Source organism: Physella acuta, unplaced genomic scaffold (assembly GCF_028476545.2).
Source record: "Physella acuta isolate Inbredline_101_S28 unplaced genomic scaffold, ASM2847654v3 ptg000328l, whole genome shotgun sequence".
In the NCBI taxonomy this organism is placed as follows: Eukaryota; Metazoa; Mollusca; class Gastropoda; family Physidae; genus Physella; species Physella acuta.
In genome coordinates, this window is record NW_026731847.1 from 311,092 (window position 1) to 337,707 (window position 26,616).

A 26,616-nucleotide genomic window follows, 5' to 3' on the forward strand; every position below is an offset into this window, starting at 1 on the left:
AAAGGATTGAGAGAGTGAGCAGTGTTGGAGACAGATAAAGAAGTGAGAGAGTGAGCAGTGGACAGATAAAGAAGTGAGAGAGTGAGCAGTGGACAGATACAGAAGTGAGCAGTGGACAGATAAAGAAGTGAGAGAGTGAGCAGTGGACAGATACAGAAGTGAGCAGTGGACAGATAAAGAAGTGAGCAGTGGACAGATAAAGAAGTGAGAGAGTGAGCAGTGGACAGATACAGAAGTGAGCAGTGGACAGATAAAGAAGTGAGCAGTGGACAGATAAAGAAGTGAGAGAGTGAGCAGTGGACAGATAAAGAAGTGAGAGAGTGAGCAGTGGACAGATAAAGAAGTGAGAGAGTGAGCAGTGGACAGATAAAGAAGTGAGAGAGTGAGTAGTGGACAGATAAAGAAGTGAGAGAGTGAGCAGTGGACAGATAAAGAAGTGAGAGAGTGAGTAGTGGACAGATAAAGAAGTGAGAGAGTGAGCAGTGGACAGATAAAGAAGTGAGAGAGTGAGCAGTGGACAGATAAAGAAGTGAGAGAGTGAGCAGTGGACAGATAAAGAAGTGAGAGAGTGAGCAGTGGACAGATACAGAAGTGAGAGAGTGAGCAGTGGACAGATAAAGAAGTGAGAGAGTGAGCAGTGGACAGATAAAGAAGTGAGAGAGTGAGCAGTGGACAGATAAAGAAATGAGAGAGTGAGCAGTGGACAGCTAAAGAAGTGAGAGAGTGAGCAGTGGACAGATAAAGAAGTGAGAGAGTGAGCAGCCTTGAGTCAACACGGAGATTAAACACGCGCGCTTCCCCAGGTAAACACGGCGTCCATCCCACCAGAGACCCGTCGCCTCTAGAGGACGCTGCCGTCGTTAGTGGCCTCGCGGTGCCAGACCAACAGGACAGTGTCAACACAAAAAAGCGCGGGAATTGATTGTTTTAATCCTTCCCGCGACTTCAACTTTAAAAACATTTTTACAATACGGATTTTTTTTTTTTTTTTTTTTTTTGCGGGGGAGGGGGTGCGGTGGGTCGGAGGGGGGTGGGGGGCGTGGAGCAGACGAGGGTAGTGGTGGTAAGAGCAACTTGTTGTAACAATTTTTTTGTTCTCAACTTTTTTTCGCAACTTCCGGATTAGTCAGGATACCGGAGGGATTTAAGATGCTCATTTAATACGTCAAATCTACACACCAAATACGTCATGATTACGCGTCTACCTCGTAACGCTTTTAACATTTTAACAAGAAGTGATTACACTTCCGACTTACACATCCAACATATAATTACATACCTAGTCTGTCATGGTATCACATCCAACATATGGCTAAATACCTAGCCTGTCATAGTTTCGCATCCAATGCTACATAAAACCAATACAAATACTAGTTGACAACGCGGCTATTTTGATAAAACAGTGTCTTTCTAATACTATCTACAGTCGTGATTGTAATTAGATTAATGTAACCAACAGTGCACCTGTCTATTCTGAAACAGAGTGCACTTATCTATTCGGATCAACAGTGCATGTGTCTATAACTAACACGCAATGCCACTGTCTTACTGACCAACAGTGCACCTATCTATTCTTACCAACAGTGCACCTTTGTATTTTAATTAACAGTGCACCTGTCTATATTGACCAACAATGCACTTGTCTATTTAGACCAACAGCGTCCATGTATATACTTGACCAACAGTGCACCTGTCCATGCAACTTTCAGTGCCACCAAGTGCACGAACGAACCTCCCACAAGCGGGGCTGGGGGTCTGCATGATTGTACCTTAATCAACTCTGGCACACCGACGACGCGGGGATTATGGGTAGCCGGAACTCACCCGTGTTTTCATGGAGGTACGCGCGCTAGCGTCACCCAACAGACAAAAAACAGACGCATGCATTCTGATGCCTGTCGTGACGTCATGTCAGGTGACTGTTGTGATACATTTTATTTCGTTTCATTCTTCGTCTGCCGGGAGGGGGGGGGGGGGGTTATGCCGGGGTGCTGGGCGGTCCGTGGAACGTGAACGCACACGTGGACACGGTCACGTACGTGAGCATAAGCTTCTGACGTGAACATTTGTCTAATGTGTTACGTATTTGTATTTAACACACACGTAAACAGATACACGTATGTGAACCGAATACGTGAAACAAGCACACCAATTAACATAACACACCCACACACCTAACTTACACACAGACAAAAATGTCTTTTCTTTCTGTCTAGATCACTGACTTTCTGTCTAGAGCACTAACAATCTGTCTGTACCACTGACAAAATGTACAAATTACAAGTGACCCACAAACCAGATCAAAGTAACACACCATCTTGAAACACAACAACCAGCCAGTCTAGTCAAATAACAGACAAGTATCTTGAAATAAAAAAGAACGAAATAAACAAAACTGGAACCTCCCCCCCCCCCCCAAAGCCGTCAAATAGTTCTTGTAGCACATCCCTACAGCAACAGTACATCGCTGTTGTTTTATTTCGATTTGTCGAGATTTTTTTTTTTTAAAGAAGAATGGAGGTTGGGTTTTTTTGATTTATTTCGATTTTTTTAAAGGAAAGTGTTTTATTCCCAACCTTTGGATCGGAATAAAAACACGGACTGAATATTTACTGCCTAAGAGTTTTAAAAAATGCTGGAATATGTTTACTTTTGGCAGGGGACTTTCTTGTAGACCTGTATAGAATTCGTAGCGGAGACTGAGGGGTTGGTGTAGGGTGGGGTGTATGTGTATGTATGTATGTATGTGTGTGAGAGAGGGATAGAGAGAGAGAAGGGGTGTGTGTGTGTGGTGGGATGAGGCATGCATTGAGGAAGGGATTTACACGCGTGCAATTGGTTCAGTGTCTTTTCCTCTTTGTTCTTAATTTAACACAATTAAGTATTACGTGTCGTTTTGTTATGCGCCATATTCCATTGCTTCCGAATTCAGCCTGCTTTTCTTTTTGGATATGCTTCCAAAGCCTTTGTCCAACCAAGAACAAACTACACGGCAGCAGTTGTTTAATTTTGGAGTTGTCTTTCCTAGAAGAGTTGCTGTCTCAAGCTAACGAGCCTTATCTGTACGAGGTTTCGAACTCGAGACTTTTCGGTTTAACAACCATGGGCTTTACCGACTCGACCACTTGTTTTTAAACTTTGTATCATGTATTTCATTCTTAAGAGAGTCGTCTTTATTTTTATTTATTTTGTGTGTAGAAGTCTCTATACAACTCCGTATAAATTTAAGTGAAGTTAACAAGTCTAATGCTGTATATATTGTAGACTGATAGGTATTTGAAGATTTCGATTATAAAGAAACTAAGGAAAAATGACAAACAGAAATAGCTTAAATAAAGCAAGTGTTTATTCTCTAGTGTGAATACGCTAGAAATTAGAAGAACGTTAAACAAAATAGCTCTTTTAGAAGTCTTTCAGCATCTTGTGTTTTTATATTTTCTAACAAATAAGGCGCGTTACCGAATCCCGCTTAGCGCTTTCCCCCGTGAAATCGACGGAATAAAAATGCAGAAAATAAAATCAATAACAAAAAAACAACCCACAGCCAAGTGACGTTTCAGTATCGGCCGTCGCACTCTAGACCGAGGCAAAACATTTGAAGATCCCTCTCAAATCCGTGCTCATGAGCCGTGACTGATTTGAAAATGAATTTCGCACACGCATTCGTAAACGATTTTCCCCCGTCCCACCAACTTCGCGGCAGCTCTTATAAACCCATAGACGAGCCGGGGAGGCCGAGTTTCAAAACACATGAATACTAGCAGATTTTCCCGTCTATGAACGGGACAGGGGATACTAGTACGGCTGTAATAATTTTCTCCACTTATTTTATCCTTAATTACTTAATTATTATAAAATATAAGAACTGTTCCTTTTAAAAATTAAATCGCAAAAAAAATAAAAAAAAAATAAAAAATAAAAAATAAAATAAAATAAAAAAATATAACATTCAGATCGGATACTAAGTTTGCGTAAACATTTTTTTTTCTAAAATTTCTGATCTGAAGTGGAGGTACTCTGGGCACGGAACGTAAAACTGCAGACATCTGGATTGAGCATGCGCGTGTTAACGTTACAGCACGTGGGGAACTAAGACGGAGGTGATCGAAAGAGCAGTGGGACACCCTCCGTGTTTGTGTATTTTGGGAAGGAGGCGAGGATTAACGCCGGGCCTTGGGAAGTGGGGGTGCCAAACTCGTCAGGGGGTGCGGAGGGGAGCTCGTCTGGCGGGGAGGGGGGTGGGGGTGGGAGTGGAGCATAACTCGTCGGATTTGGTTCGCGGAGCAAGTGAGGAAATACCTTGGGAACTTAGTTTTTCTTGTGAAATTTATATGAATATATATATATATATATATATATATATATATATATATATATATATATATATATATATATATATATATATGTATATATAAAAACAATGTTTTTGTTATTTTGAAGTAACATTTGAGTTTTAATGTTGGAAAACTTGTTAGGTTTTTGGCCACTATCGCAAGCCACGAAGTTATGTAAACCCTTATATCCATCTGTCGTCGAGTCCTGTGACTCGCTGGTTTTAACCCTAGGCTGTTAAGTTCGATATCGCATGTTTTTTTAGATTTTGTCTTAAAACTATCGCTGGGTTGTCTCTCCTTTGGAAATACCAACAGAATTACCTCCCCTAGATTCCCGTATCATGTGAGATCACACAACATAACTCAATATAAGAAAAAAAAATCAAACAAACACGAACAAAAATTAGACTTACCTGTTCGTATCGATTACTCTAGAGCGACTTCCGTGAGAAGTTATTGATTTTAAAATTTCGACCTGCAGACGATAGTTATAAGGGAGACTACTCCCAGCGATGTCTGTAATTAACACTTACCTCTCCTGTTTTTTTTAATAATTAAAAAATCGTACGATCACTGTCCCACCCCGACACGACGGGATAAAAATGACATCGCATTTTATCAATATTTTTTTTCATTTGATGCATTCTTTTACTTGGTCTTACTGATCCAAAGTGTTTGGAATTGTAAAGTAAATCACAACACTTTTCCATTTTGATGGAATTCGATGTTGCAAGATAGACAAAGAACTCTTGAAAAAAAAATTAAAACAAAAAAAATCGGTAAAGATAAGAGCGGGGTGCGGGTGTGTGGGTGTGTGGGTGTGTGGGTGTGGTGGTGTGGGATCCAGAATTGATTGACTAAACCAACATTTACTCAACAATTGAAGTTTGTCTTGAATCTTCCTGCCAGTGAGGGTAGCGGAGAATGTGTTTGATCACGTGGGTGTGACGACTCATCTTCACTTCCGGTGTGTATGACACATTGTGTACGTTTAACTGAGTTTTTACTCGGCTGGACAACTCCGTTAAAGGGGAATTAATTTTATCCTTATACTTAAACGACTAACCTACAAGTCTGAGACCTTACAGTAACCTAAAACCTAACACTCTAAAATTACTAAAACCCTCAAACTAAAAAAAAAAAAAAACCGCTAATTTGCCTATTCTAGCTGGTCTAGTAAATAAAAATAAAAATTGAAATTGAAATTAAATTTAAAAAAAAAATAATTAAAAAACAAAAATAAAACCAAGAAACTTAATCTCATGTATCAAAAACCAAACCTTAACCATAAATCTCACTTCTACTTTCACCAATACAATATCTAACCCTCACCATTTTGTACAGGTGGGGGTGGGGAATGGTAGGCGATTTTCGTAGTGGGTGGGGAGAAGACTCCATAAAGAGATGCCTGGAAAAAAACTCTTCCCTCAAACCCCCTAATCCTAACATAACCTTAACCTGACTATTTCCCTTATTCCCAGGAGGTTCGCCGTCAAGAACTGCGCTCGCTGCCAGATGCCCATCTCGGCCAACGAGCTCATCATGAGGGCCAAGGACCAGGTCTTTCATCTGACCTGCTTCGCCTGCACCGCCTGCAACCGGACCCTGAAATCTGGCGAGCAGTACGGGCTCAAGGATAATCTCATCTACTGCCGCATGGACTACGAACTCATGTTCCAGGGCGAGTTCAATCTCCCTAGTATGAGCCCGGGGATGGGACCCCACGGGGCGCATAGCCCAGGGGGAGGGCCGCCGATTCCTTTTTACAACGGCGTCGGCGCCGTACAGAAAGGGCGCCCTCGAAAACGGAAAAGCCCGATGTCGGATGGGGACGGATGTTCGCAAATGGGTAAGTCCTCTACATTCGGTCTGCAGACAATAATGCCCCCACTCATAAATAAAACAACAGAAAACATACCACGGAACTTTATTCCATTGTTCAACTTACAATACTCTACACACACACATACATATACGCACATACACACACACACACACACACACACACATATATATATATATATATATATATATATATATATATATATATATATATATATATATATATATATATATATATATATATATATATATATATATATATATATATATATATATATATATATATATATATATATATATATATATATATATATATAAATATATATATAAACACATTTTTTATCTTTTCGTTTGTGTACCTTCTGTAAACAATACATGCAACTCATCAATACCACCGCAAGGCAAACAAATTTTCTCTGCTTCTCTTCGCCCCCCCCCCTCTCCCTTTCCCCCTTATGAACATCTCGTGCCCCGAGGGGTGGGGGAGGGAGTAATTCATGGAAACGTTACGACAATACCGTTACCATCCACTCCACCTAACGATGCCAAAACTGTCAGCGATTCAACCACCCCACCCCACCCCACCTTCCAACCTTTTTGCCGTTATTTATATAAAAAAAAATCGACTTCGATTCCTCGGTCACCGAACCGTGTCGGGTGCTTATAACAGATCTATTCGCCAGATATCAGCGCTTATGGCCCTTGACTTCCCAACTCCACAGTCTGTTATAAGGGAGATAATCGACTTGCCTCATCAATTCCTAGACCCTTGGGTAAATTTAAAAAACAACAACTCTACTCTATGCCTTTCCCACCCCTGCCGCAAGTATACAATACACCTTCCCCGCTCCCTACCCTAGTCATAAACCTGAGATTTCAGGTTTCTTAAGTAACTCCCCGCCTGAAGATTGCTTTCTGTTTACAGACTTACGCTTGCAGTTAATCTGCGTCTAACTTGTCTGTAATGGAACCTGTTTTCTTCATCATTTATATTTCCAGTTTACAGATATATATTACTTTTTAAAAAACAGGACGCAAAAATCAGTCTTGAATAACCATTAGCATTGTTAATAATTTTAATGGAGTTGCGTTGTTTATATAATAAAAAACTAGCATATTCACTATTCATCTTTGAGCGAAGTTTAAAAAAAAATCATCGAAAAATAATTGGTTTGTCTCGGTTCTTTTATCATGGAGAATATGATTCATATTTTGCAATAACCCCCAGACGCAATTATAAAACTGTATGGCGTATCAAAAAGCACGCGTTCAAAACAGTCAACCATTTTATCTTTTATGAATGTCTAGTCTGTGGAATCAAAAGTTTTTTTAAATTTCTTCGATGACCAATTAGAGATCCACGGAGATTTAGTCAAAGCATACGAATGATATAATTGGTGTCTAAAAAAACACTGCACTTAAAGAACAGTGTCAGATTAACGTCTCAAATTTTGAAAATGTGTATTATTTTTAAATAATTTCCCCTCACTAATTTGTTGTGATTGTGAGTTTACCTGGACAAATCATAAGAAACTCACACCTGTTTCAAAAACACAATAGCCCCTCTCATTAAATTACTAGATTATCCTTTTTTTAAAAGGCTAACAGGAAACCGCATACATACACTAACAATAGATGAGCATTGTTCAGAAAACGGGAATTCCCGGTAAAAGTAAAAATAACCATGATTAATTTGATTGATGTGGGGGGGGGGGGGGGTGTGACAAGCTCATTAATCGCGAACCTACAGCTTCCGCCTCCATCCAACGCTTCCTTTTCTTTTTGTGTTTTACCTTCCTTTCCAACCTTTCAGACAATTCTTTTATTATTTTTTTTATCTATTGTCAGACACTTTGGTATGGGAACAAGAGAAATGTAAACACGTAATTAGGCAATGACTTTGGTTGCAGTCTTTCTTGAACAATTGAATCTTCAATCTAAATTAGATGTGGCATTATATATATATATATATATATATATATATTTAATATATATATATATATATATATATATATATATATATATATATATATATATATATATATATATATATATATATATATATATATATATATATATATATATATATATATATGTATATATTTATTTATTTATTTTTAATTTATATATTTATTTATTTATTTTTTCGTAAGTCGTCTTACCCCCCCCCCCCCCCACCCTGCAGATTATAAGTTCCCCCTCCCCAAAAAAGTAAAAGCCCCCTCCCCCCTCCCAGAGCAAAATACCTAAAAGAAGCCCTGCTAGTTATCAAACATTTCGCCAAAATGTCCAATCTAGAATAACAAATGATAGCTGTATTTATTTATCCTGTATTCTGACCATAAATTTGATACTAGCTGCGGAGTTATAGACTATTACAACTTTTCCCTTCAGTTCTAAATGCGATTAGCACGCACATTCCTGCTTTTGTTTATTAAACACCGTCACTGACCGTTGGTCATCGCTGCTGACATCACGCAGGCGCGAGCACTCGTACTGGGCGTCGTGTCAGTTGGAGTTGCTTCCCCTTTGGGATGCTCTCCCCTTGGAGCCGCCATAGACAAGCCTTTCACCATCTGCCTCTGATGAAAGGACCCCTGGTGAGGCCGTCTGGGTTGTTTACATTGCTGACCATATTTAAAAGGCATCAAGTCACAGCTTCGGATCATATATATATATATATATATATATATATATATATATATATATATATATATATATATATATATATATTAATACTAATAGTTTCGCTGTCTGTCTATCTATCTATCTATCTATCTATCTATCTATCTATCTATCTGTCTGACAAGAACGCTCTAGAGAAAACACAAGGAAAATAAAAACATGCATAGTAATTCGAAAAACGAAGTATGACGTCGACACATTTAGCGCACAGAGTAGAAAATAATCTCAAGCCGGATAGTGCACACATTGATATGACGTCATTGATTATCGAGTAAACATTCAATACAAAGGCAATTTGGTCTAATCTAAGTGGTTTGCGTGAAGAGTTTCTTTCATACAATTCTTCGGGTAGGGGCGAAGCCCCACCCCCGCGTAAGAACGTCTGAGCCCCCCCCCCCTCTCCCCAACTCAAAAGAAATTTCCTCATCGATACTCTATAATAAAATTACCGCCTAATTAATGTGTCTAATCTAAAAAGTGGTTTTCTTGCAATTTCTTTAATGCAATTCTTCGCGTAGTGGCTATGCGCGACACCAGTGTTTCTTTCAGACTTTTTCCTCCACGGAGAGGGGTGAGGGTACTTGAAATTTTCGGGGGCGGGGGTAGAATTTTCGGGGAGGGGGCGGACACTGGAAAAAGTATATAATTATATTTCGTTGAATGGGACGGTAGACATGTTTTTTAGGGGGGGTGGTGGGGGGGAGGGGGGGGGGGAGGGGGTGGGGTGGGGGGTGGGGGTGGTGTGTGGGTGGGTGGGGGGTGGTGTGTGTGGGGGTGGGGGGTGGTGTGTGTGGGGGGGTGGGGGTGTGTGTGGGGGTGGTGGTTTTAGTTTAGAGAAAAGAGACAGCACTATCAGCCTAGCGCCCGGTGTATCCTTCCTCAACGGGCCATTTTTCTCGTATATATATATATATATATATATATATATATATATATATATATATATATATATATATAGGCCCTATATGTATGTATGTATATATATATATATGTTATATGATATATGATATACGTTTTATATATATATATATATATATATATATATATATATATATATATATATATATATATATATATATAACGTATATCATATATCATATAACATATATATATATATACATACATACATATAGGGCCTATATATATATATATATATATATATATATATATATATATATATATATATATGAGTGTGTGTGTGTGTTTGTTATCATTACCTTTTATGTTAATGCCCAGAGAAACATGGGGCAGATAAAGTAGAGCGCATCTGTTTCAATGATCTCGACATATAAAGTTATTAATAAAACAGATAGTGTTAGTTACCTGTACAAGTTAAAGACAGTTACAAATATGAAGGGACAGTGTGGTATAGCACAATGCTTAGACTTCCTGTTTTCCCTAATGTGAGCTAAATACCCATTAGCGCTGAGATGACTCAGAGACGTCTTCCAAACTCGTACCCAAGTCTTGTTTACTTGTTAGCTGTTTGTCACTGATTATTTAACAAAATGACAGCGCGGCAGTTTCAAATATACATTTGTCAAACCTTATGCTACTAAAACCTGCCTTACACTTCGAAAATTGCGAAAAAAACAACAGCAAAAAACCTGGTTGTCTTTAATGATGTGTACGGGCTGTTTGAGTTGAGGTTAAAACTAACAATGAGCGTTGAGAGAGTTTTTATTGTATCCCTCCCCCCCCCCTCCCAGACCTGATGAAACATGCATGTCACATGATACACAATGACCAGCCACAAACCCTGGCCACGCCACCCTATTGTTGCTACATGGTGGATGGGATGGAAGGTGATTGGATGAAAGATGTGACGAACTGATGGTTGTTGATGTATCGATGATAGATGAGGAGGGATGATGTTATTGATAACAGGGAGTAAGGCGGGGGTGTGGCGAATTTTGAGGTGTTGCGGATAGGTTTTAGGGGGTGTTGAGTTAGTTGTGGTAGGGCACAGAGATAGGTGTATCTGTTGAGGTGTGGGTTATATGTTGAAGTTAGCCTTAGTGGTGATAGGGTTAGAGGGTGTTTAAGTTAGTGGTGACGGGACGTAGGGATAGGTGTGGCTGTTGAGGTGTGGATAATAGGTTGTGGCCACAGGCAACGTTTTCTCTAAGGGGGAAAAGCTAGTGTGCAAAGTGTATTTTCTGTGGGCTGTGTTCTAACAGACTTATACAGGGATTTACGTATTTTACGAAATGACTACGCGGCAGATTCAAAACTAGTGTGCGGTCGCAACCCCGGGCAACTTAGAGGGAATACGTATCATGGTGAAATAGAGAGTGAAGGAGGGGGAGACATGAGAAGAATACGAGATCAGAAAGGTATCAGGGATCTGCTTAATTAATGTCCTTGTGCATGAGTTATGAAGTGCTAGTGCCCGTTCCAATGGCGTGGTCGAATGGTAGAGCTAACAACAACTAACCCAAGCGTCATGAGTTCGCCCCCTTGATCTAGTCTGTAGAACGCCCCTGAGTTAGAGGTAATTATATTTAATTAAATTTTCGATTTAAAAAAAAATAATTCTTTACAGTTAGGAAGTAAATAAAAATGATTTTAATGCAAATAAATATTAAACACAATATTAAACATTGAATATAGCTCCATAACAAAATAGCATAATTATGGCGAGGTTAAATACTACGCAGGAATTAGACATGTTTTTGCATAAATAAATATTAAGCGTAGAATCTAGATTCAAAAACAGATTTTCATCTGGTCACGTAGAGATAAAAAATAATTACGCGATTAACTAATTATTACATGATATGGACTGTAAAACGTGTTTGTTTTTGTTTTAGATTTCTATCACCGATCAGCTTACATGATTCTGTAATCTTGTCGCATTGCGATCTGCTTATAGCGCAATCTCACCCGGGCGCAATCGTCGACACAGCGCAACCTCGTCACGACGCAATCTCGGCGCGCAATAAAAAATTCATGCCGCTTTAAGTTTCCGCAAAAATGGAACCAAACATCTCAGCGACCGCAAGATGGTGGAACAACACGGATCTGGAATCGAACCCAAAGATTAAAGAAAGGAAATCAATTTCCGGGGTTTTTGATCATTTGTTTCTTGTCGTATTTGCCGTGGGTTTTTTTAGTCGCTGTTTGTATGGGACTTGAACGCGTGTCTCCGGCGTGGTAGGGGTGGGGGGGTTGTTTGTTTTCTGATGTAACGCGAGTGGCTGGTGGTCGGCAAACATCTAGAATATTCTCTTGAAAAACCCCCAGTGCCGTGAGAGTACACAGTGACGTTTTTTTTTTTTAAAGAAGTGAACTTTCTGTACTTTTTTTATTTTATTCTTTCGTTTCGGGTTGTTTTACGTCTCAAAGTTTTTGTTTATTTTTAAGTCTCTGTTAGTTATTTTTAAAGACACCGCGATGGGGTAAAGAAAATATTTGAGAGATGCGGAGGTACTGGAATGAAACAAACACGTCAAAAGTTTCGGGCGTATGTCTTCGTCGGTTCCAAGAAAAATGCGCAAACGGAAAACTGCGCAACGGAAAATTGCGCAAATAGAAAAATGCGTAAATACAAACGAATTATACTAATACACTAAAGTTTTATTTCATGTAAGAATGTTTCATTTTGCCACAATGTACATGTGGTCATTCTATGTTAATGTCTATAAATGCTCGATTTAAGAAAACAAAAATGGCCTTGCGCACTTTTTTGCGAGCAATTTTACGACGCGCGTTTTTTTTTTTTGTAAGAGTAAATAAACAAAATATTTTTATAAAGCCCCATAGCTCAAACTAAAAAGAGATTAAATAGAGCAGCCCTAGGGTAATTTTGTTTTACAAATTAGATTCTTTTAGTTAGTTTATGGTGGTAAAAGGAAGTGCAGATTGAATTAGTGAGGGAGAGATAGCGTTAGAAAACAAAGTGGCTGTGTGGGACATAGAAAAGGGACCAAGAGAGAGATTTAGAATGAGAGAACGGGAGAGGGATGAAAGAGAGAGGCAATGAGAAAGAGTGCGGAGAGTGAGAAAACGAGAGAAGGAGAGGGAAAGGGGAGGAGAGTGAAAGAGAGGCAGAGAGGAGTGATGATGGTGATAAAAAGAGGGAGGGAAAGAGAGTTAGAGAGAGGGAGAGTGAAAGAGGTAGAGAGAGAGAGAAAAAATAAGCATGGGTTTGGACCAATAATGAAGCGAAGTTTTAACGAGCGTTCAGTACAGGGCCAAGCTTGGCTTAAGGGGTCGGGCACCTTAAGGAGGGGGGGGGGGGGTACGGACACGAGGGTATGGGGGAGAGGGGAGGGAGACCATGTAAAAATGGCTCGTTATGTTGGCGCGGGGAGCCACTAATTGGGCCAGACGTTGACAATAGCCGGTGTGACTGCGTGGAGAGATGTGGGGGTGTGGGGGTGTGGGGGTGGAGGGGTTGGTTGGGGAGTGATTTGATGAAGGGACTGTAACTTGGTCTGTAAAGATACACGACGGTATCGATACCATTTTTTTGTTAAAAAACGTGGAATATTGGTATTCTAATCGTAGAGATTTGAGGCTACAGCATCAATTATCGTATGGCGTGACAAACGATACTGAGTGCTATTATTAGACAAGTGAAAAAGTAAAAACTGAAAAACTGACTAAAATATAAAACAGTACTGACTGTTTTTAGAAGGCAGTCTCGAAACAAGAGATTAAATCATTAAGAAAGTTGATTATATAAAGCAGAAATGATCCAGTTAAGGAATTATATTTATATAATTAAGAAATACTGTAATTGTAAAATTGAATTAAAAACACACGAAGAATAATAGTTTTTTAGAAACGTGTTGATTTTTATTGTAAATGTTAAATTCGTTTGAGTAGGTACTTGCTGCTGAAGACGTGGTTTCGAAACGAAAGTAAATTTTTCGCTTGTTTTATAAGTTCTCATAACTTTATTTCACGAGCATCTAGATCTCCAACCCACGTCTCTAATTACGGTGCGTCCATTGATCGCGGGGGTAAGAAACGTATCGGTGATCGATATGGCTCCCTCGTTACCTCGCCTGTCGCTGATCATGGCCTGACATTGGTGGGGTCAGGGGTGGGGCTTGTGAGGGTTGGGGGGGGGGGGGGGTAGAAATGGGGTAGGTTGATACTGTAGTGGAGACAATGAGAGGTAAAAAAGAAATCTATGGTCTGTTTTTTTTTTGAGTATTCCCTAAAGAGGAACACTACATATATAGTAGCCATTGTACATATAGGCCCTACATATATATATATATATATATATATATATATATATATATATATATATATATATATATATATATATATATATATATATATATGAGTGTGTGTGTGTGTGTGTGCGCGCTTGATCTTTCAGAGGATGAAAAGTTTCCATCTGTTGTTGAGGTATTTAGAAGTTATTTTGAAACAAAGTGTAGGAACAGTAATAGAGAAGCGCGTATATTCTGCTGTAATTGTGCGTCTTCGTACTGCGGCCAGGTGCAAGATTGAGATTTTGATTACAATTTGATCTGCCAATTTGGCATCTCTGATGTTTTTTTTTTTTATTGTTGCTATTGCGGTTTTCTTGGGAATACTGAGTGTTTTAAGCACGTATATTCTAAGTATAAAGTACGAGCCGGCCCGCGGCATAACATACGCCGCTATTTAGTTGTTTCTAATTTTCAATAATTCATAATTTGTGAATTCGACAGTACCAACGCTGACACTGAAAATATTTCTTTAAAACACTATAAGTAGCTCGTTAAGAACCATAACCCCCCCCCCTTCCTTCCCTCCCCCCTCCTCCCCCCCCCCCCTACGTTTAAAATCGTTGGCTCTGCTTGTAAACATTTAGAGTGAACACAGCTCACTAAAACCATGTAGGGGTGGGGAGGTAGGGAGAGCGTTTGCAGCTTGTTTTCTAACGGCTCGAAGAAGAGAATTATATATATAGATGTTCAGCTGCAGTCGCGTTTTCCTTAACAGAAATGAGTTTACATTCTAAATGATTCTACCACAATGCCATCTATATATCCGTGTAAAAAAAAATGGATTGTCCGGATAAAAAAATCTGGCAACGACCGAAAGTTTATTCCTAGTCTCAGGTGTAGCCTCACTTTCGCGCTGTTTGCGATGGCGCGATTTTAATCAATTTCCGCTCATTCAACTGTCACGAGAATTAAAAAAAAAAAATTCGAATAAAAAAAATAAACACCTTGATTTTAAACAAAAAGGGGACGATACTCTATTTTACGCTTTTGACATGAATAGAGTTATCGGGATTAGATTATTAATTCCTCGGACGAATGGGTTTTTTCTAAACGTGTTTAAAAGCGCGAGAAAAGTGGTATTTATTCCTGGCATCGGATTTTTTTTTTCAATATGTGGCACGCGACGTTGTTAATAGCCCTGAACAAGCACAGAAGCGGGCGGACAGGGGACTTAACAAATAGATGCTCTTCAAGGGGAGACTACAAAAAGATGCTCACCTAAACAAGACTATTAAAGATCGCCCGGAAATCTGAACACAAGTGATCCAGCTCTGGCATGTTTAACAAAGCAACACGCCCACTTGCGCTCAGACATTGAACTCGGAAGTAGACCCAAACACCGTAGACAAATAAAACCTCGGGCCGTGTACCAAAGTGATTTAAGTACACGCGGCGTCTCAGCGGTTTTAACCCACTCTGCCTCGAGTTGGTCTGACGCGCTAATCAGTGCACCGCAGAGCGTAAGTGAGTTAATTACGGTATTTCTTCAGCTAAATTTGTTTCCCTTTGGCCCTAAAGTGAGCGCCGTGGTTTGTCCAAGGACCGATGATGACGCGCTAATGCCACGCACACACCGACTTGCACTCAACGTTAAGCATCGGGGAATCGATACTGATCTTTTCAACCGGGATTCGATCCTGATCTTTTCAACAGATTACCAGTCTAATATTAGTTCAGAGATTAATAAAAAAAAATAACTCGTCTCAGCATAAAGCGATCAGGTACAAAAGCGTTCTACCTCAAGATAATACCGGAAACACTTTAGTGGCCATTGTTGTCAGAACTCGAATCGCGGGAATAGATTTATTGACTAGCAGACGGTAACAAGAATTTCAATATCCCTCCAGATTTTGTATAGGTCTATAAATAGGGCCAATATATAAATTAAAGACAACAACAAGTAGAATAAAAATAAACATGCTTAACGATGGAGAAAGAAAATAGAATGGCGCGCATTGTTATAGCTTTTGGAAATTTTACACTTTGAAATTCAAATTTTATTGTTGGTCTAGTTTTTGCGTCAACTGTTTCTAGTTAGGTTTAAGATTAAGAAAATATAACTGTACACTTAGTTGTAGCTTTTTGAGTTTTAACCGCTTTCAATTATAAATTTCATTGTTGGTCTAGTTATTGCATCAACTTTTTCTAGTTATGTTTAAATTAAAAGTTAAGTTACGTTGCTACGCTGAAGCAACGTCTAGGTTAAATTTAGATCATAGTTCTTTTATTTTTAACATGTTTTAACGATAAACAATCTTCACGATAACATAGTGTGATTGTTTTAGTTTAGGTTTCAGTTACGGTTCAGGTTTGGGATAGGGTTTAGCATTTTTAAAGTAACACCATACTATGGTACTTCTGAGTCCCTCTGTTTATCCTCTGTCTTTCTCTTCCTACCGCTTTAAATCACTCCCATTATATCTCTGTTTCCTTCTCTTTCACACTCTCTCACCGATCTCCCCTCTCTTTCATTCTCTCTTGATCTCTTGTATGTATCCACATCTCTTTTACCTGCTATATCTTCCACTCCCTCTCATTCATTCTTTCTTTTTATCTTCAACACACCTCTCTCATCCCCTTCCTCCACACTATCTTTCTTTCTCTCTCTTTCTTCTACTTTCCCAGATCACCTCTCTTTCCTACCCCCTCTCTTTATTTATGTCTTTCTTTCTCTTTCACTATCTCATACCATCTTTCTCCCCTCCCCCAGTTTCTTTATTTCTCTCTCTCTTTTACTCTCTCTCACCCCGTCTCTCCCCTCTCTTATTCCTCCCCCCCCCCCCATCACCACTCTTCTCGTGTGAGCGGATTTGTTGAAAACTCACATGTTTCGTTTAAACACGTTACTGGTGAGCAGTTTTTTTTTGCACGTGAAGCCGCAGGTGTGAGCTGGTCGTCTGAAGGTGTGCTGAGCGGGGATCGATGCGTGATTGAATGGGCGTGCGCGTGCCGATTTGAGCGCGGGTGAGTATCGCGCGCTCCATTGTCCGGCTCACCCTCTGCACATGCGTCGCACGCGAGCGCTGTTTACACTTTCCTCCGCGCGCGACCTCGTTTGTAAACACGATAGTGTGGTCCTTAGGTCATTCTGAAGACCATATGGTAGTTGGTCATTACCATGTGGTCAGTCTGTCCTCATTATATCATTAGGTCATTCTGAAGACCATATGTGATTAGGTCATTACCATGTCTGTCATCATTATATCATTAGGTCATTCTGAAGACCATATAGTAGTAGGTCATCACCATGTAGTCGGTCTGTCCTCATTATATCATTAGGTCATTAACATTTTAAAATATCAAATCAATATCTAAAACTAATATTTTATGAAAACTTATTTTTAATCCCCTTTTAATTTTCAATTTCAATATATTGATTGATATTATTTACACCCAATTAACAACACATTTTCTAAGCTATACCCAAAGCATTTATCTAATTAAAAACGAAAACAATTAAAAACACATTTAAATAGCATACAATAAGAATGTAGCCTTTTATACAAAACTCCCCCCCCCCCCTTCCACACACACTCTAGAAGTATAATCCCCTATTCTTACTAAAAACCAACTAAGAAGATTTCACATACACTTATTTTTTTAAGCCGATTTAAAAAAAAAATCTCAAACGTCCAAACTGGCAAAGACTTAATTCTGTTTAAATCGAGGCTTAGCTTGGCTGTGGAGACAAAAGCTTCACCGAAGCGGAACGGGTGCCATTTTTTTTCTCTTTGGTTTCCAGTGTTTGGTTTAGCAGGTGCCGTTAAAATAGACATAACACAATAGGAGTGAGAATAGCGAAAAAACCCAGCTAATGCTTTGTCTGTTTTTTTTTTTAATTTTAATTCGAAAATCATTCGCGGTAAAGTAAATCTGTGCTAAACTCATAAACACATACATATAATGCAAACATAATGTGTTCGTTATTGTAAAAAAAAAAACAACTAGAAAAATGAAAATAGAGCCCTAATTATCTTTTAATTGTTTTTTAAAAAAGTAATTCTTATCTGACAGGGAAAAAAATAAACACACACGAGGAAATGCTTTGACAAATATAAAGAAAAAACGAATTTACTAGGGTTAGATTTAGGTTTAGGCCGAATTGAAAATTAAGGTTAAGGTATCGTTGTTAGGGCTTAGTTTCGGGTTTAAGGTAGGCTTTGTTAGCTGCGTTATCGTGTAAAAATGTTCAAAAGAGCTAATGGATACAGTATTGTTGATACCATATACAAATTTACACAAACCATGTAAGAAAGTGTTTATAAGGGCTAATGAATTTAATATCGTTGATTTGACGAAGGAAGTACCTCCTTTATGTATCGTTGATTGACCATGAAAGTACCTCATGTATGTTTCGTTGATTTGACCAAGGAAGTACCTCATATATATATCGTTGATTTGACCAAGGAAGTACCACATATAAGCTTAAACACAACTAGTTTGTATACACAACCAGATAGACTCTATAACGCATGATTGACATAAATCATAGAAAAAGGAGTTTCAAATCTTGAATCATGCGAGACCGTACCAACCGAAACTCAACGTAGATATTTCAAGTAGCGCCGCAAAAACATATTATATATTTTCAGCTAATTGTATTGACCGTGTACTGGACCCATCGACCTTGTCCACGTGACCTAGCGACCAGCAGGTACTGAAAAACATCGCGACGATGTTATCACAAAATTAGCCGGCATCCGGCTTAAAATTAACAAGTTTCTTTAACCCCAATGGCGTCTTGTTCTTAGTGGTACCGCTTTCTCTTTCACAAACTCCGTAGGTGTAGCCGACCTTCTTTGCCGGCTCCATATGTATAGCCGGCCTTTTGCCGGCTCCATTAGGTGTAACCGTTCTCCTTTACCGGCTCCATAGGCGTAGCCGCCCTAAGCAGGAACACAAAACACCGGAAGCAGATACTGTACGGCGCTGACCGCTACTGACCAGCACTGACCAACTGTGGGTTTAATTAGCTAGATAAATTTTAACAAGAAAACCACCCGCTATTGTCGAGGTAGAACAGAAATATTACCACCGTGTTAGGATTAGAGCCACCCGCAAAGAAAAACTCCCCGCGATTCTCTTTCATCTTTTCACAATCCTCCACAAGCGATGCTAATCTTTCATACGGCTGTTTTTTTTTCTGTCACCCACCCCGGTTTTCACCTCCTAAAGTATATTTAGATAACGGGAAATTCCTGAAAACAAATTTTTAGCCTGGGGCCCAAAAATGGTAAATACCGAAAAAGAATCAGTCAAATAACAACAAGTTCAGTCGGCGTAAGGTGAACAATAACATGACTAAAGACCGAGACTGAGCTAACAAGGGAGGTAAAGCGTGAAAGGGCATAGAACGATGCAGGGTTGTCTTTCATGATAAAGAGCCCCTAGTGTTTCACGCTGGTGGGGTAGAGAGCCCTGTGCACGACACGATTTGTTTGAGCAGGTTCTCTGTGGCCAAGGCACCCCCAGCTGAGCACCGCGCTCTGATCAAGACGTGGCCGACGGGGTTTGAAGGACGTATGACGGCTTCACGCATGGGCGGGTCCGGCTAATAGAGCCGCTTGTCCGGCTTTGATGTGCGAGATGGTGCTAAGATCGTGACCGGCTTCAGGTCATTTGTGACGCTGGGCCGGGGTCATTTTTTAAAGGTCTAGGTCGTTTGTAGGAGTTTGTGGAGGGGGGGGGGGTCATACGCTAGTTAATATAATCTCACGCATAGCAATAACTTTCCGTTAAATTACAATATTAAAGGTCTCTTACACTATGTTATTTGAAGAAGTTTGTGGATTATTTAGCACCAATGTACACAATTTTTAAGTAAAAAAAAAACAAACTTAAATGACTAAATTGTAGATTGATCTCACTTTTTCAACAAAGCCGTAGACTTACGAGGTAAATCGAAAATATTGACAAGAGCCCCCCGCTCCGTCGGAATTTTAATGACGCAATAATTATCTTATAATTACAAAATCACAACGGTTACGCCGTCGTAGAGTGAAACAAACAACTGACAGAGGCGGAAATTTCATAATTTTATAACATTCTCCCCCCCCCCCCCCCCCCCCCCCCGAGGCCTAACAAGCCAGGTTCGAGTTCAGTGCTGTTCCCTGCGTTTGGACGGGCATCACAGCTAGTATTGGATTAGGATAAGCTCGGTGTATGTGTGTGCTGCTATTATTAGTAATTAAAAGTATTGAAGTGATATTGAGTTTATTTTGGCTGTGGTAGGGTGAGACAAAGAAACACGGTGTAATTAAAATCCTTGGTAATTAAAAATTGATTTTTTTTCATGAAAAAAAAATGATAAAGATATTCTGTTGCTTTTTGTTTATTTCTTGAATTTCATACAAAATTTATATTAAAATATCATTGATATGGAAAATAATCCGATTTTTTCAAAATCTACCCACACACTTGAACACACAACTCTCCAATATCACACCGTATTTATGAATACCAAAATATTGAACCGGTTTTGATCCGTCAGTTATAAAAAACCCAAATCGATTGGTTTTCTCCTGATCTTCTTCTAAAACCAAGACTCACCCACCCCCACCCCACCGCCTCCAACGTAAGAGGGAGATAATTATGTTGATTTTACCGGGAGACTACGGAAGAAAGTCATCACCGGCGCATGCGCGTTGGTTAAACATTTTTATTTACTGAAATCATTGCTTGGTTTGTTTGTGTCAAGTAAGACATAAAAAAAAATGAAAATGAAACGTAATTTTTTTCTCCATACCACGATCACCAAAGCCGAGAAGAAATATCAGTTCAACATTGAATATGGACATAATTACAATGTAGGCTTAAACTAAAATGACAAAAGACGTTTTTTTTTTTTTAAATTTCCCAATGATATTATGAACCGAAAGTACACAGTGCCGGCCAAGATATTGTCCGAGCCGGCAAGTTGTTGTCAGAACCGGCAAGATGATGTCAGAACCGGCAAGGCTTTATGTTGATCTAGTAGCGACCGTGATACAAGATTATTATCAGGGCTTCAGAAAAATAGTTCATTCAAAATGTCGGAGAAAGGGAATCTTAATGAGGCGGTCGCTGGAACTTGTGATGTGTTCGTCTTTATTTGTGATGTGTTGGTCCTTATTTGTGATGTATTGGTCCTTATTTGTGATGTGTTGGTCCTTATTTGTGATGTATTGGTCCTTATTTGTGATGTATTGGTCCTTCCTTACTTGTTATGTGTTGGTACATTATTTGTGGTGCATTGGTCCCTATTTGTGATGTGTGGTACAATATTTGTGGTGCGTTGGTACATTATTTGTGGAGCGTTGGCCCTTATTTGTGATATGTTGGTCCTTATTTGTGATGTATTGGTCCTTATTTGTGATGTGTTGGTCCTTATTTGTGATGCGTTGGTCCTTATTTGTGATGCGTTGGTCCTTATTTGTGATGCGTTGGTCCTTATTTGTGATGTGTTGGTCCTTATTTGTGATGCGTTGGTCATTATTTGTGATGCGTTGGTCCTTATTTGTGATGTGTTGGTTCTTATTTGTGATGCATTGGTCCTTATTTGTGATATGTTGGTTCTTATTTGTGATGCATTGGTCCTTAATTTTGATGTGGCGTTGGCCGCTAGTTATGACACGGCATTGACAGCTACTTGTAATGTGACATTCATGACTTGTAATGTGACATTCATGACTTGTAATGTGACATTCATGTCTTGTAATGTGACATCGCTACTTGTTAAGTGACAGTTGCAAATTGTAATGTGACAGTTGTTTCTTGTGATATGGCAATAATTACTTGTGATACATCATTGTTACTTTTTATGTATCAGTCTCTACTTGTGAATGTGATATAGCATTGCTACTTTTGATATATCAGTCGCTACATATAATTTGGTTTTGAAACGAAATGTAACCATGTGACGTCATTACATGTATGCCAGTCTTCTAACATCTTCAACACATCGCAATATTTTCATACATGCTTTAAAATCGTCTTTTACACCCCTGCAACTTTAGATGCAATGGGTTTTAAGCTAATAAAAGTGACGTATATAAGCATAGCTTTTAATGGTAAGATCATTCCTAGAGTAAAGACTAGTGTTGATTCTAGTCAATTCTTCGGTACCAGTGTTTCTTCAAGACTTTTTTCTCCGGAGGGGATGGGGGGGGGGGGGGGGGGGGTGGACACTGGTAAAAGTATATGTTTTCTATATAAATTCCATTATGTTCGGAGGGGGATGGGGGGGGGTCTAATATTATGTTGGGGCTTAAATACTGGCTATTTCTTCCTTCAATGTTATTTTTGTTTCAATAGTTGTTGTTTTCTTACTTCAAACCAGTCTCCAGTGTTCCTTAGTAAACCAAGCCTCAACCACACTTAAAAAAAAAAAAAAACAATCCTCTCCATCTCAAACCTTATCGGTACAGACCTCAATTACGTCATCTCTTTCACCAAATCTCTTTTGTTGTTCATGTAAAAAAAAAATCACTTTCACTTCGACACCCGAAGACCGTGTGCTGATCTTTCCACCACGCCCCGATTCAAAGTTCAAACATCAACATGCACTTCATACTTTATCCAACCACCCCCTCATTTTAAACTTTCCTTCAAAACACCGGAACGCCCCCAGCGACCCCCCCCCCCACACACACACCACAACCCCAAACTAAACGATGCGTCTCATGAAACCACGACCCCCAGTACCTCACAATGATGCATGCACAACCCACACAATCGCGGGGTATTATTTTCAAAGCGAATTCTTCAATCGCCCCTAGCCTCTTGATTAAGTCAAATCAACCCCCCCCCCCCTCCCTTATCCCGACCCCTCCCAGCGGTATCCAACCCCCGGCAGTCGAATTTACCGCCTCAGCAACCCTTAAACAACCACGGAAGGAACCCTAGAAGGACGGGAAGGGGGCGGGGCCGAGTTCGGAGATGATTAGTTTCGTTAAGGGAATTTGAATGTTTGATTTTTATTCGGTGGGTTAAAAAGTTGAACTGAGACCATGGCTGGGGGGGGGGGGGGGGGGGTCCCGGGGCAGGGCAGGTGCGCTTCCAGATCTGACTCACCCTAGGCAATCCTTTTGTTAATATATCCCTCGCCCCGCCCACCTCCACATTTGTACCCCCCCCCCCCTCATTCATTTTATGACAATTATCTTAACTTAAAAATCTAATAAATTGCAAAGGAATTATAAAGAAAATTTCAAAGTAAAAACAAAAAAAAAATTAAAAAGTCAAACCGTACGCAAAAAACGAAATAATTTCTACAAAATTTGAATTTTTAAAAAAAACGAATTACTTTTTTATAAAAATAATTAACTCGATTAATTTGAGGGTTCTAAGGTTAAGGTCGTGATATTGATACTTGAATTTTGGAGTTAAGATTCTTCAGCAAAACCTGTTTTTTGTGCGATGAACACGAAATGTAACTTTTAGGCGTGTTAAGCATCTGTATCATTAGTAAACTTCGCCATCACTACTGCTATGACCTTTAACTTGGCCTTTAGTTATATCACAACATTTCAGAATTATTATAGTATACATCATAATTGTTAGTGTTATAGTTATATATAGCTAGGTAGCAACATATACGTAATCTGCATTTAGCTCAGTGGTTCCGTAAAAGTATCCTGTATTTAGGCAAGGGGCTCTGTACAAGTAGCCTATCTTATATTTAGCTAGGTGGTTCCGTAGAAGTATCCTGTATTTAGCTAGATGGTTCCTTACTAGTATCCTGCATTTAGCTAGATGGCTCCTTACTAGTATCCTGTATTTAGCTAGATGGCTCCTTACTAGTATCCTGCATTTAGCTAGATGGCTCCTTACTAGTATCCTGCATTTAGCTAGATGGCTCCTTACTAATATCCTGTATTTAGCTAGATGGCTCCTTACTAGTATTCTGTATTTAGCTAGATGGCTCCTTACTAGTATCCTGTATTTAGTTAGATGACTCCGTAAAGTATTTTTGTAAGCTCCCTACACTTAGCCTATTTTTTGGTGTCCCCGTACATTTTTCTCACATGCCTCTGTAGCTAAGTACACGTCAATGACATGCTTTTATACGTCCACTACGTGAAGTACTTTCTACTGACGATGGCGGAGATTATCATGAGTCTTCATTTCACAGTCTAGTTATCAGATGAGGAAAATCTACAAGAGAGGGTTAAGTGATGACTAGTAATGTCCCTTGGTCGCCGCTAGTTGGTCAGTACGTATAGGGTTAAGTTTAAAATCCTCTGCCTAATTCGGTGAACCTACACACACTGTGTTAAATGTGAATCGTGTATTCTAGCAAAACGTTGATAAACTACTGAGGGCATAGTTTGACCAACAGTGATTTGCTCTTCTTCATTCTTAATTGTAAAGTTGAATGGGATTTCCTACAACACAATTAAGTATTACGTGTCAGCTTGTTATGCGATATATAGGTAGTTGACTCTAATTTCAGCCTGCTTTTCTTTTTGCCTTTGGTTTCATAGCCTTTGTCCAACCAAGAACAAACTACAAGGCAGCAGTTGTTTGATTTTAGAGTTGTCTTTCCCAGAAGAGTTCCTACCCAAGGATTCGAACTCGGGACTTTTCGGTGAGCTGCACCGACCCGAATACACGGACACCTAGTTTCATTCATGTATATAAATTCAAATATAATTGTACACAGTAGCGTATACAATATCGTAGAATACTTCTGCTTCATTCTTAATTTTAGTGTGGAAGGGATTCTTTCCAACACAATTAAGTGTCAACTGGTTATGTGCAATATATTCTGTTGACTCCGATTTCAGCCTGCTTTTCTTTTTCGATTGGCCTTTGTCCAACCAAGAACAAACTTCAAGACAGCATTGAGTTGCCTCATCTACCCGAGATTTCGAACTCGAGACTTTTCGGTTTAGCAACCATGAGCTTTACCGACTCGGCCACGCCGACCCTAATATTGTAGACAATACAACAAAATTATCAGGGTTATTGATTAAGTACTGGTGTCTATTATTTCACAATAACTATTTGATACTAGATCAAACCTTCCCCAATACTCGTCAAACACTAATCTGTTTTTAACTGTAGCTGAAATACAGCCTACTTTATATATTCGACAGTAACTGAAATAGCAACGCCTCACCCCTCTACTTCACGTATTTGACCGTAGCTAAAATAGCACCCCCCCCCCCCCCTCAACGCCCCACCGGCTAACCCTCATCTTCACGTCTTTGACTGTTACTAAACCGGCAAAGGACCACCCTATGTCAAGCAGTTGACTCGAGCTGAAATAGCATCGACCCCCCTCCGTCATAATACTTGACTACACTGAAGTAGCCACAATCCCCACCTCTCATATACTACTATAGTTGTAACGGTAGCAGTCTGTCACTTCTCCCCCCCCCCCCCCCCACCAACACTGTAACGGTCGTGGCGAGTCCCGCGGTAAAAGTCGAGTGATTTCTCCAGTTCCCACCAGGTCCACGTTTTTCATTTAGTAAGTGTGATCACGTGACCTCGCTAATTACTCACACCTGCTCTTGTTGTCGGCAGGGGGGAGGGAGGGAGGGAGGGAGGAAGTTCGGGGCTTAGCTCGACGGGAATGGAAAGAGTATGCGACACACACACACAACCACACACAAACACACACACACCCGGCCGACACACACACTCACATATAGACACATCAACCAGTAGTGGTGATGGGGGAGGGGGGCACACCACGAAAGGACTAGGACACACAGTGGTTGAGACTACATTTTTGTAGAGTTACCAATAAGTGATACTTTTTTTTTCTTTACAGTGATACGTGTCTGCCGTGTGGGGTGGGGAGGGGTGGAGACTGGACTAAACATTGACGAACTAAAAAATTCGTTATTAGCACTACATATACATTATATATGTATATATAATTACATATGTATATATATATATATATAATTACACACACACACACATATATATATATATATATATATATATATATATATATATATATTTATATATATATTTATATATATATATTTATATACATAACGTGTATAATGGGTGTCTATTTTCTATATAAATTCCGTTACGTTCGGGGGGGGGGGGGGTGAGATGACTGGAAGAAACCCTGAACAAGTCTATCATTTTGTATTTATTTTTTTCACAAAGTCTAAAGCATTGCTTAACCCTAATCCTGTCAATAAGCAGACACCAGTATACAGCTTGTACACTAAGCCCCGACTAACAAAGACAGCCCATGATCAACACTGAGCCAGTCTTGAGACCTTGCCTGGGACCGTTGCATCATTTTAAAACCAAAACAAAGCTAAATTAAACCCAAACAAAGCTGACAGCTGATTTTAACTCTGGAACGTTTAAAAAAAACACCCAACAATATTTTGATTGATTAAGAACTTTAAAAAAATGCAATGAAATCAAAACAGATCTAGATCGAACCTAAACACACTGGGTGAAATTATAAGAACAATGCCAGATTTTGTCGTAGGTACGCTCGTAAAGTGGGTCACCGTTCCACGGTCACCGGGCAGGTATGTGGCGAGGTATGCTGAATTCTG

General features: G+C 39.5%; 1 protein-coding gene across 1 annotated transcript in view; it reads left to right on the forward strand.

Moving 5' to 3' along the window:
• The window catches only part of LOC131940732 (LIM/homeobox protein Lhx9), a 78,237-nt gene that overhangs the window by 15,111 nt on the left and 36,510 nt on the right, over nt 1-26,616 (forward strand). The window contains exon 3 of the mRNA XM_059299501.1: nt 5,816-6,175. Coding sequence (XP_059155484.1) covers nt 5,816-6,175 — 360 coding nt within the window. The remainder of the gene's footprint in view (nt 1-5,815; nt 6,176-26,616) is intronic.